The sequence below is a fragment of the Grus americana genome, chromosome 3, assembly GCF_028858705.1.
Source record: "Grus americana isolate bGruAme1 chromosome 3, bGruAme1.mat, whole genome shotgun sequence".
In the NCBI taxonomy this organism is placed as follows: domain Eukaryota; kingdom Metazoa; phylum Chordata; class Aves; order Gruiformes; family Gruidae; genus Grus; species Grus americana.
Window position 1 is genome coordinate 74,982,024 of NC_072854.1, and position 12,783 is coordinate 74,994,806.

At 40.5% G+C, this 12,783-nt stretch overlaps 1 protein-coding gene across 14 annotated transcripts in view; it reads right to left on the reverse strand.

Moving 5' to 3' along the window:
- Positions 1–12,783, reverse strand: part of AGPAT4 (1-acylglycerol-3-phosphate O-acyltransferase 4) — an 80,537-nt gene that overhangs the window by 6,623 nt on the left and 61,131 nt on the right. For 13 of the 14 annotated variants that reach the window (XM_054821490.1, XM_054821502.1, XM_054821496.1 and 10 more), the window contains 3 exons: positions 11,249–11,351; positions 9,097–9,172; positions 3,350–3,548 (listed from right to left, as the gene is read on the reverse strand). In XM_054821490.1, coding sequence (XP_054677465.1) covers positions 3,350–3,548; positions 9,097–9,172; positions 11,249–11,351 — 378 coding nt within the window. Of the gene's footprint in view, positions 1–3,349; positions 3,549–9,096; positions 9,173–11,248; positions 11,352–12,783 lie in introns of those variants that run through there. The other variant, XR_008576514.1, reaches the window with a different exon arrangement.

Here is a 12,783-nt window from a genome sequence, read left to right on the forward strand (position 1 = left end):
TTTGCTACAAACTGGATTTGCCAGGCAGGCAGTTCCAACTGGCACCCAGAGTCACAACCTCCAAGGTATGTTTGTGTTCATCTACTGCTACCTCCCAGCCATTGCAGAAGAGACCTCTGAGACCTTGACTGAAGCTGGTGACAAACTGCAAAATAAAATACTAGTTGTTCCTCTGTCAGAAGACGGCTGCATCACTCACAGGCCATTCATGACAGATATACCCTTTAGGATATAAAACACAGTTTGGGGAGAACAGCCTTGCTACAAAAACAGAAACTCAGCTATGGGCTACAAAATGTGACAGCCTGGGCTGAAGTTTTTAGATGCTTCCACAGAAAGAGACCAATGATTCCCAACTAGCAATAACATTGCATTTAAAGAGGTATAGTAAAACAGAAACAGACTATAACATACTAAGGGTACCATTGCTCTTTGGGTGAGTAATGACACATCCACTTTTAAGTGACCAGGATAAGCCAGCTCTGGTTTTTGTTTTTACTGAAGGCTGAGCTTCCTTCCACTCCCACAGATGCTCTTCGCTCCACAGCTTCACAGAGGCTGCTATCTGCTAATAAGTGACAACACCATCTTTCTTTTTGCCTGCTCATCAGCCAGATGCGACTGAGTCTAATCAGGCGACAGCCACTACTACAGGCAATAATGCAGCGTCTTCTGCTGCACTGCAAATCCTGACCAATTGGGGTTTGATCACACCAGGTATTCAGAGTGTTAGCTGTTGCAAAGCACAGGGGTCTTTCAAAGGTTGCAGAGGACTGCAACCTGCAGTATCCCACAAATGTGGCAGATACATATGGGGCAGCAATGCACATCACAGTGGGCCGTAAATCTCACCACTCTTAATGCGTTCCTCAGCTGTGCTTTTGCAGCCTGGGAGCTCATGCGTTCATTCTGGCAGCAGACTGCTGCTGTAGCTTTCTGTTAGCTCCAGTGTTGCAAATAAGCTGAGAACCTTTGGATTATCACTGCATTCAGAAGACGGCTCACAGCAGCCTGCTTATTAATCTTTCCTGGTGGCTAGAGGCAGAAGAAAGCTAAGTGGGGAGTAAGACAGCAAGAGAAAAAAAAGAAAGAAAAAAAAGAAAAAAAAGACTCTTTTGCTGTCCATTCTTAGTAGCATCATAGCTTTTTTTCTTTACAGGTTCTTTCCCTCCCTTCCTGATAGAAGACGTGACCTAGTCGCAAAGGCCATTAACAGCAAGATGGTATTGCACTTAACAGTGGGGGATGTGGTGTGACTCAACTAAATTAATAAGGCTAAATCCTGAAACATCACAGGTGCCACAATGCCAAGCATTAAAGCATCCAGACCTGAGGTTAAAATCCAGAACCCTGAATTATGCAGAGAGGCTCCCAGTAGCGGGTACACAATGCATGAGGCACTTTGGAATGGCACCTGAACAACCAGCCCACTGAGTGGAGAAGCTGAATTAAGAGGAAAATCCTGAAGGAAAGATAAGAGATCAAAAATTTTTGCAACAGCTAAGCTTCAGTACCCCATTAGGTTGTCATTCCACAGCCCAGTACCAAACATAGACTATGCCAGCGTTTCTTCCAAAGGCAGAACAAATGCCTTCTTGAGTTGCTATTGCCAGGGATGCAGCATTTGCATTGGTGTCATACCTCATCCTGCCCACTGTTGTATACCCATTTTCAACTAGAGCACAGGGGAGACCGACTGACTTTTCTCTGCAACTGAAGGGGATTTCAACGCAACACCTCCCATTCTTGAGGAGCACGCCCCAACCATGGTGCTCACTCTTCGCTCCCACGCTATTCACTGGTCAGAGAAGGGGGGAGGGGGGGAAGACAGCACTACTTTGCCTTCCAACAAGTAAGGCGGGTGAAAAAAGGTTCTTCTAAGTTGTAGTAACTGCTCCAAGAAATTCTTACACATTTTACATAAAATATTCCTATGGAATAGGCACCAATAGGAGAAATAAGCACCAACAATTTCTCCAGGTGAGGACAAGAGCACAGGATTCCCCTCCCTTTCCCTCTACCTTGCCCACATTAACATACCAACTATTATGTTGGACCTGATCCTTGCTTGTTTTCCTTCCATTGGCCCAAAGCATCACAAAACAAATATCTTGCGCACGTGCACAGATTATTCCACACAAATTATTCCTTCTCCAATTATCTTTCTAAGAAGCTTCCACAGTAGCTTAAGCAGAGTTTGATTTGGTGGGCACTTTCTGAGAAAGAATATTGTGTGCCTACCACATCAAGCTCTTCACAGGTGGGCAAAAGGCAGTTATCGTTAATTCATATTGATCAGAGTAGCATGGGATCTGCTCAAGATTCAGGCTTTTTGAGAATGCAAAGAAATATTATGTGTTAGCAACAATTGCCTAGGTAGAGAGCAAAGATGCACTTCTCAGTCAAGAATATGCTCCATGTTTTCTTATTTCCTCCATTTTGTTATTTGGGACACGGCTCTTGAAGCTAACTCTAATATCTTTGCATCCAAGTTCATTCAAAGCCAGAAAGACTGTGAAATTCTGTTTCTTTTTCAAAGGATGTTTGTAATATACACAGGTGTTAAGGTGATGAAGCCATAAATACAAGTGATGGTCAGTGCAGCTGTAGAAAATACTTGCTTTATGAATGTATGGCTTATTCTGGAAGGAACTTCTTCAAACAGGCACTCAATACGCCATAAAGCACAAACATCCAGATGTGATGCTATTTGCCTAACTGACCTGGTTCCTGCTTCCATGAAGGACAGCAAAATGAGATCTGCCTCCCTTTCTGTGGGCCAGCTCCTTGTTTTGTTTTCGTTCCTCCTCTTAAATAACATAACTAGTTTAAACACAAACCAAGGCAGTTCAGAACTACCACAGGAACTGTAGGAATCACCTGCAATAGACTATGCCTTGTGCTATGTAAGTCAGAATAGATGGCTACAACAGGCTGTCCTTAAATCACAAGTTTATGGATTTCCAGTGGATGACATATCAGAGTATGATTAGATGAAAGAATTCTCAACAGAATAGATTAGCCTTGAGCACCTCTCCTAGGCATTCAAAATGCAACCCAGCAACACACCACGTAAGCAAAGAAAGCCTCTTGTAGGCAACCCACTGGAAAGTTACTGTTTTGACTTCTACAGAAACAGAAGATTTTGAATGCAGCTCTTACAAAAAATAATACAACTACAGAAAGACAAACAAACAAAAAATAATCTATTTAACCTGTTCCAGGCTAAAGTAGATATAAGTATCAGATGGTCTGTTGAATTCACAAGTCATTTTAATATTTAGTAAGCCTCAATAAATCACGTCTGACAGTTACCCTGTAAGTAATCTTTCTGTTTTAGAAAACTTACCCATTACAATGACAAACGCAAAACTAGCCAGCGTCAGTGATGATCCACTGTTGATCATGTTGATGAGCAGCTTGAATAAAGGATATAGCAGCAATAAGGCCCAGAAAAGCCAGTTCAAAAGTGTCCATGGTCGTCGGGGTGGTACTATAGGGACTGCTGGGTAGGTTCCTGTTCGGTAGTACTCTTCCTGGAATGCATCCTAGTAGAACAAAGGAGCGCAACAATTAAATCCCCATCTGCCAACACCACTAGCCATTCCTAATTTTGATGTTCCTCTTTCTGCACTCCTCTAACTGTGGGGGAAGATCAAAGTCCACGTGATGACTGGAAAGCTTGTACTTTGAAGTCAATGAATGCACAGCCAAAAAAAAGAATTTACATTGATGTGTGCATCCTTTCTTTCTCCTATGCATAGAAGCTTGAAAAATGGCATGCCTAGAGAGTATAACAAGCCCAGTAAAACAAGGGTGAGGGGATGTACACTCCTGCAGCAATGTAGACATCACTGTTGAACCTCCTGCAAGGGCCACAGCCGCTGGACAAATAGTGCCTGTAAGCCAGAGAAGTGTTTGGGCTACATGTTCAGCAGCAGATCTTCTGTTCCCTAATATTTTCTCCAACCACTGCTCTAAACCAGCATTCACAGCCCTGTCAGAAAAGGTGAGCAGCCACCATCTTGTCCCATACTCCAAAGAACATCACCCCCTCCTGTCTGCTTTGTCTCGTTGATGCAGTCTTGTTCATCTTGTTCCCATGAAGCTTAGAAGAAGGAAGTTTGGGTGCTGAACCTCTCTACAAACAGCTGAGCATGCAAACAGTTCAGAACCTCTCCCTGGTTTTGACCAAAGAACTCTCCCTTTTACTATAATATGAGGAAGATAATAAGGTGAGGTTTGGGTTTTTTTGTTTTGTGTTGTGTTTTTAAAGCACAGAAAACTTTGAATTCAGTACCTTCCTCTAGAGCCCATACAGGTGAAAGGCATTGCCTTTAGCAATGTGATCAACCCAAGGTATCAAAGTGGGTGGGGAAAAAAAAAAACCCCTTCATTCTGGTTTGAAAGCAAAAATTATTAATCTGTGTTATCACATAAAGCTGGTTAATTAATGAAGTCAGAATTAGACTCACACAAAAAGGAACCTCAAATTAGTCAGAATGAAGTGCTAATTTTTTTTTCAAAGAAAGGCATGCTTCACGATGGTTTCCAAAAACTCTGGCAAAGCCAAGATTGTCCTAATCAACCACTAGAAGATTATTTCTACTATGGTGTGATTTTACATTTACTTACACTCCAGCTGACACAGACAATTCTTTAATTATTTAATGGCAACTTGAGCAATTACAGGCTGCTACCATTTTATCTGTTTCAAAGGGAACATTTAGCTTTTAAGAGATTACACAGTAATTAAAGCATTGCACTCTCTTTATTGAGATTAGAAAAATTATGACTGTTTTGCGCATGCGAGCTAAATTGTACTGGGATCACAATGGCCAATTAATTAGCTGTCATCGACAAATTACACAGTGTATGAAGTTTTCTTTACAGTGCCTTGAGGATTTTGGTTTATGACTGGTTTAACATAGAGCTACTAATCATCAGCAAATTGAATTCTACTCTGTACAACTAGGTTTTTAAATACTAGCATTACCCAGAAAAGTTAAGAATTTCTGACTATTCTTGGTATCGCCATTAGGGGGCCTATTACTACAGACAGCAAGACAGACTCACTTAAACAAGCACAGCAGTTTTCTCTTTGTTGGCTCTGCACAGCATTAGGGGCTAAAAAACCACTGACCACATCTCACCAAGAGGTTTGAGACAGATGGAAGAAATATAGAACAGGCAAAACAATGTCAATGCCATCACCTCCACTATACGTTTTACGCCGTTGTGGGGAACAGCTCTTCAGTTATGATTCCTTACCCTTAAAAATCTGTGGGTTGATCTGTCTTCTAAGCTTTTGCAAGGGTGCCTCTGGTACCCATCAACAGCTCAAGTGAGCATTTAAACCCATGATGTACCTCAAAATTTCCCTCAATCACCTCACCCACATTAAGTTCCTTTCATTCCTCTGCACACAGAGCTTGTTTTCAGTTTGTAATCAATCCCACCCACCCAAGTATCATATTCGGACATGGAAACATCTGATGCCCCCACCAACTCTGTGTTACTTCAGACAGTGGGGTAGGTAATGCGGTGGGGGGAGATCAGGGAACATCCATCATCTTGTGAGAGGCTAACCAGATTCTTCCTCCCTGCTCCCACCAGGGAAGTCTGACTGCAGAGGTATGCCACTGCTCTTTCATGAGGAAGCCCACAAAGAATGAGTATCCAAAAATACATCCTTTGTTCCCAAACCCTGCCATTCTGTACACTTCCCCTCTTCAGTTATGCTTGGCTAATTCCCTGGGGCATTTCAGCATATATTTTCATGCCCTGTTTTCCATGCTTTTCTTACAAGTGAGAAGAGTTAGAAGCTTGCTTTCTTTTTAATTGAAATTAAGATTCTCAAGCAGAGCTTCTATTTCAGGCACTGAGGCAGGAAGGAGGTGAGAAAAGAAACCAAACATGCAAGGGCTAGCAAGGTTGTGACTATTATACAGCACCTCTTCAGACCAGGCACTAAGATGCTCAACCTGATCCTTGTTAAAGTCAAAGGGAGTCTTTCTAGCAATGGTAGGAAAAGGGAAGAGAGAGGAGGGAGGGAAGAGGGGGAAGAGAGGGAAAAGGCGATGTGCAAACCAAACTGCACTTCTGTAATAATTTGGCTTTAACTGATATGGCGTTGGTCATCTGTGGAAGGACAAAATTCACCCCAGATGAGGAAGCAGCACATGGACATGGTGCTTACTGTAAGCCTGGAAAAGGACAGAGAACAGTGTTTGGTTTAGAACAGCACAGTCCCATTGTTTATCTGGCAAGGCCCCGTTCACTGCGTTTGCACCGCTGGCTAAACCAGAAAATGAAGTGGTAAGTAGGAAGAACATAAAACACCAGATTCCCAGAGAGCACTGTCTCAGACTGAGGTACACGTAACTGAGATCAGGCAATGAGGTAAAAAACAATGGAACAACCTTTTCTCAAAGACTCTCACTCCTTTACTAATGACAAGAAGAGAGAAAAAAGAAGAGAGAAAAAAGAAGAGAGAAAAAAGAAGAGAGAAAAAAGAAGAGAGAAAAAAGAAGAGAGAAAAAAGAAGAGAGAAAAAAGAAGAGAGAAAAAAGAAGAGAGAAAAAAGAAGAGAGAAAAAAGAAGAGAGAAAAAAGAAGAGAGAAAAAAGAAGAGAGAAAAAAGAAGAGAGAAAAAAGAAGAGAGAAAAAAGAAGAGAGAAAAAAGAAGAGAGAAAAAAGAAGAGAGAAAAAAGAAGAGAGAAAAAAGAAGAGAGAAAAAAGAAGAGAGAAAAAAGAAGAGAGAAAAAAGAAGAGAGAAAAAAGAAGAGAGAAAAAAGAAGAGAGAAAAGAAAAAAGGTCATGTTCCTTCATGTCCACTAACTGCTGATTTCATTACTCGTTTAAACAGCTTTGTGTTCCTGATCATCACGAGTGCCCGGCACTCCAGCCTTGACCTCTACTTATGGCACGCCTCACCTACTAAATCATGCTATCAGAACATAATTCAGCACACAGTATGTAAGTCTTGAGAAGGTACTGCAAAATTATGAAAATCACTGAGAATAAGCAATGGCACATGCAATCATAATGCAAGATAAAATAGGGGGCTCTGGTTTTCAGTAGTGTGCATACCTTGTCTTACTTTGGAACAGAAAGTGGAGTGCTACAACCAAAATAGACAAAGCAGGGGATGAGTGCGTATCTTGCAGTGAATTACTGCCCTTTGAACAGAGATTTGTTACATTTTATCATAAATATTTACTGACTCTGAAGACATTAACCTGAAATAGAATTATTTTTTGAAACAACACCTACGTGGCAATGCTGCTTGTTATCCAACCTAAGATCCAGTTATTTTTTTAAAGATGCATGGCAGAAAGGTGAAACAGAATTGCATTGTTACCCTACAGGTGGGCTTTCATCATCTCAGAACTTCTTGAAGAAGTTGTCCTGCTCTGTATTCTCCCAGTCTGATTTTACAGAGACATAGGCTTGTGTAAACCAGGAATGATTGCAATGAAATAACAGTTTCACTAATGTAAAATAGCTGAAGGAAGAGGAACATGCCACCTTCAGAAAAAAAAAAAAACCAAAACAAACAAAACCAAAACCAAACCACAACAACACTACTAAACCTAAAAAAAATTAAACTAATAAAAAAGCAAGCCGCACAACCAACAGTGTTTTAATGGAAAGGAAAACTGAACACACATTCCTTCCTCCTATACTTAAATAGGAAATTATGGATTTAACCAACCAGCAAACTAAGTTGTTATGAAGAAAGTAGGATAGGTGTATGCTCTGTTTGTACTAAAAATAACTGAGCGTTTGCTAAAGAGGGAATAACAGAAAAAACTTGAAGTGATTTACTGCAAACTATGTAATAAAGGATTTAGGAAAACAATCACCGCATCCTCATTTAATTTATGTCCTTGTCTCGCAAATGTCTAAGGATTTCTTAGGAACATGAAACAGGGTTACAGATGAAGTCACAGTAGTAGAAAATGGACTGTTGCAATGTTCAGCAAAAGGACCGTTTGCATTTATATGCGTGTAGAGACAGCACGGGCCCATGGGTAACATAACGCCTTCCTGCAGAAAAGGGGGTCACATCTGAATTAGGTGTTAGTGACACAATTTACAACAAGGGAGATCAGAGGCAAAGCTAATAGATCTACAACTGAGGTCTCAACACACATTTACTTTTCACATTCCTGTAAGCAAGCTGCTCATGAATTAAACCAGAAGCAGTCATGGTTTGAAGCAGAGAAAGACTAGAACATAGTCACTACAGAAATGCTAACGTGGTGTTCTGGGTAGACTACAAAATGGCACAGCAGTATTTTGCTGCCCCACTGAGAGGAAAGCAGAGCATAGCTATATTCTATCACTTCTAGATCCAAAGCTCTACTGTATTCCAATCTGAATACACAACTTAGATCAATTTATTGAAGCAAACTGAGCTGCCAGGCCCTCGTGCCTTGCATACCTACGACTCCCACCCATTGAAATGGGAGTGCTGCGTGTATTCAAAGAGCGCATCCCCCAACCTATGTTCATAAAACCAAAACCCACAAGAAACAGATTCTGACAGTCTGAAGGATGCATATTAAAGTATTTGAGGGGAAAAAAATAAAAATCAGTGGGCATCTAAAAACACAGTCATAATTATTCTGACCCCATCCTACATAATTAGGAATCTTAAACGCACGCCTTCTATGCACACATGAAAGCAATTTATCAGCCTGTCCTATTAATGTTGGATCTTTGCCTTGGTAAAAAAAGACAGGTTAAAACAAGGGACAAAGATTTTAATACACTAAAGCAAAACATACCTCATTTAGCCCACAAATTACTTCTTGATTAGGTGTGGAAGTACCATTAACAGGAAGGAGGTCCTTCTACCACCTAGGAGGTAGTTGTGTTTTTTGTATCCATATGCAACTTTCTAAACAAGAGTTTTAAAATTACTCTATCAAGGCTTGTTTAAGTTTTCTTCTTGTTGTTCTTTAAGTACAAAATAAAGGCAATCATGACTGACAACACAAGACCAGTTTGTGTCTGAAGAAACAGAGCACTTATCCTGAAAAAATAAACCAATCAGTCCCAAGCCCCCCGTGCTAGACAGAAAACCAACCTTTTCTTGATACAGTTTGTGGAGCCAGTTAGAACATTCCTGCTCATCTTCTGGGACTTCCTCTAGTGGAATCCGCCTGCCAATGGTAAACAAGAGAAATTGAAGAATATTAAATACTTTGGCTCCCATGAACAGCACTTACATTATACAAACAGATTATCCATCTGACAGGAGACTCACTACATTTTCTACCTTTTTTTTAATTTGTGGTAACAGCTCCCAGATCAGCAAAGTATAGTTTGCTTCTAGAGCTACCTTCAGTTTTGCGATGTATCTGAAATTCAGAAATTTAGATTTCTGAAATAGTAATGCATTATGGTTTAGTTCATTAGAGCCACTTTCTAGTTAAAGGTTTGCAACTTTCTGTTTCCAGACAAAGGTTTTGGACAAATTAATTTCTTACCCCACCTATGGAGTTCAAGGCTATATTTAACTAACTAGGCATTAGAGAGAAAAAACAAACTATTCTCCTTTTGCCTAGGGTAAAGCACTCTAGTATTTCTCAGGTAAGATTTTCAATGGCTCCCATCACTGAAAAACCCTCTCTTGACAAAACAAAGTTTTTTCATCACATTACATGAATTTTGATCAATAATCCTGTGACAGAAAAAAAATCCCCTTGTCATCTTCATTTAGGTATGCTAATTGCAATATTTAATAATTTTACATATTTTAGTATAGCATATATTTTAATTAATACCCATTAAGAGCAACAGCAAATTAACTTCCTTCATCACAGGAGAGAGCACTTTTCACAGTCAGGACACTCCCGTTTGCAATTAATAAATTCAGAGGTGCAACACTACTGTTTTGTTCCTTTATTTGAGAAAGTCATAAGATGACAAACATTAGAAGTCAACACAATTTAAGCAGAGACAAACAAGGCCATCCAAATTTGTAAAACTTTTACCAAGTGCAACACCTACAGCACTTCAATAAGCAAATATGGAGGATTTTGAAGAAGAATTGTGATGGTCCCCAATTAATTGCCCAAACAAGTTTTGCCATGAGGTTTACCCTGCCTGTAAGAGCTTTTCAGGAAGCTCAAAGGACAGAAGGGCAAATAGCTAGCCTGAGTCGTGAAAAGCAGTTTCCATGCTCTGCCAGATTGACTTAGACTGGAAAGGTGTAAAGGGAGACACAGCAAGATGCACACCGCTACACTGTTGGAGGTATGGCCCACACAGGTAGGGCCAGCTGCTCCCCCATGACCACTAGCCAGCCAGGCCACGTACACCAAACACAAGCCCACTAAGCTGAGCTACCCATGACAGCCAAGTGGGAATGCAAACTCATGTTGCATCCATGAGGAATCAAGAGAATGTTTCTTTTTACACTTGGCAAAAATAGTTCGGAAGAAAATATTTTTTTCAAACAGGCAGAAAAGGGGAGGTAAGAAGAAAAGGTTACCCTACTCCATGTCGGCACCCATGATAAACCAATTGAATCAGCCAATTATAACTATAATGGGGTTATGATGAACTCCTGATCACTTGTGGGATCACTTCTAGGCTCCTGTGCTCCAACCCTAAACCATCACATACCCTGAGTGCTTGCAGTATGGGTGCTGCTGGTAGAACCTGGCCTGGGAATAAGGGCCTTATGGGAAACCATTGGGGTATTCATCACTTACAGAAATGTTAATGATACAGAATACAAGTAATTGTTTTTTCATCAAACAACCCCCTTCTTAGTAGGGAGGGAGCAGCAGTCAAATACATCAACAACTACATCAAACAAGAGATGGGAACAGTTCTGAGGCTGGCCTCCACCTGAGTCGGAACTATTGTGCCAGAGACAGGTGTAAAGCCACCCCATCTGAACACATAGTAGATACTTGGTATTCTGGTCAAGTGAGTGAAAAGAGGCCCCACTGTTGCTGCTGAGTGTTGCTGCTGAGCTGACAAACAGACATACAAATGAACAAAAAAATAACAAACAGAAAAACCTGTAGAGCTTCACAGAGTCCCCACACACTTATAGTAACAGAACTTTGCAAGAAACCCTTCCCATCTCATAGGAGTTTTTATCTGCAGTTCTGTGAAGATTTGCTGTCCGTTAACTACTGGAAAATGTTTCCTTACTTGTGCAATTGTGACTGCAAGTACACACTTCCATATGCCAAAAAGAAATTAAAATATGGATTACTTGCCTTACATACAAATCTGCATGGTATTTCTTTCCATTTAGAACTCCCAGCAATGTTGGATTCTCATTATTTCTAAAATTGAGGGTAGAATCATAGACTGCAGAAACTACAAGAAGAGAAACAGGTTATGTGATTACAGTAGTAATAGAATGGAAATAAGTCATTCTCTCTCACACAAGGAGCATATCTAAATATGAAGTCATCAGCAATAGACCACAGTCTGAGCTGTCACCAAGGTAAAGATGACAACGGAACATTCAACACGCAAGTTTTAAGAAGCCAAATAACCAGCGATCCTTTCAGGAACTGCACCAGCAGAATGGAGGAGTTTGCTCTCCACCCTTGTCTCCTTCCCCATCGGGTGCAGAATGTTTGGCACAGGCAACACAGATACAGTTTCTGACAGTTAATATACCTATGACATCCCAGGAGTCAAATGGCTGAAAAGCTACTAGCTTTCTCAACTCACTGTGAATGACACAACTCCCCCCCAAATCTGGGTAAATAACCAGGCAGATCCACACTTTATAAACAATAAATAATATATACGGTTGGACTAACAATGGTGAAGTGTGTGTTTAGCAAGAGGGCTTAATGCAACTATGAATTGTTGGGGTTCAAAACAACCTCCCTTTCATGTCCATTATTTGATAACTGAGGCACTTGCAATATGGCAAAGGCAGAGACAGAGTAACAGACCACATCCTGTGTGAGCTGGGCTGCTGCTATGAAGACGTGTGGCTGGGAGGAACCGCAACCAAACTTTCAGCCTCAAGAAAACAGTGTTTCTGTTGTTCAGGACTGCACAGTAACAGTAAAAATATTTGTGAAGGTCATTTGTAGTTAAACTAAGAATTAACAAGCAGTTTCTAAAGAAAAAGCATTCACTGTTTTAAACCACATAAAGTGTTTCAAAAGGGTTTCTTTGAACATATCCTTAGAGACACTATTTTCCTGATGTCACAAAATTACCAGAGAGCAATTAATTTTCCTGACATTGAAACCAGTTGTGCATCGTGGTACAAATTCTAAGATCAATGCTAGCAACAAAACTTTTTTTTTTTTGACACAAAAGTGACTAACACACACTTCATGCGTAGCTTGCTGTATTTTAGTTTTTCTCCTCTAGAGTTTTGCAATAATGAACCCTGAGATGAACCTTTACTGTGAGAGCTCTTGACCCATCTAAGAAATCCTTTTACTACACAGAACAGATTTGCTTTTAGTTTTGAAGCCTCTCTAGCTATGAGAAATAAATATGGCTTGGTCACAACATTCAGCCCCTAGGAACTCACCACAACGTTTGTTATTGGTAAACACAATCCATAGTGCAGAACAGAACAGCCTGGCTTCAGCACTACAAGGAAATCCTGGAAACAGAGGCCAAAATCCTGTCACTGCATACAGACTGTATTGGTTATTAACAACTCTATTCTTTTCCTACTACAGCTGGGTTTTTAGCCCAAACTCAAAACTACATCACATAAGACAAAAATCTACTTCAAGCACACTACTCTCCCTCTACAAAACAAGTCGGA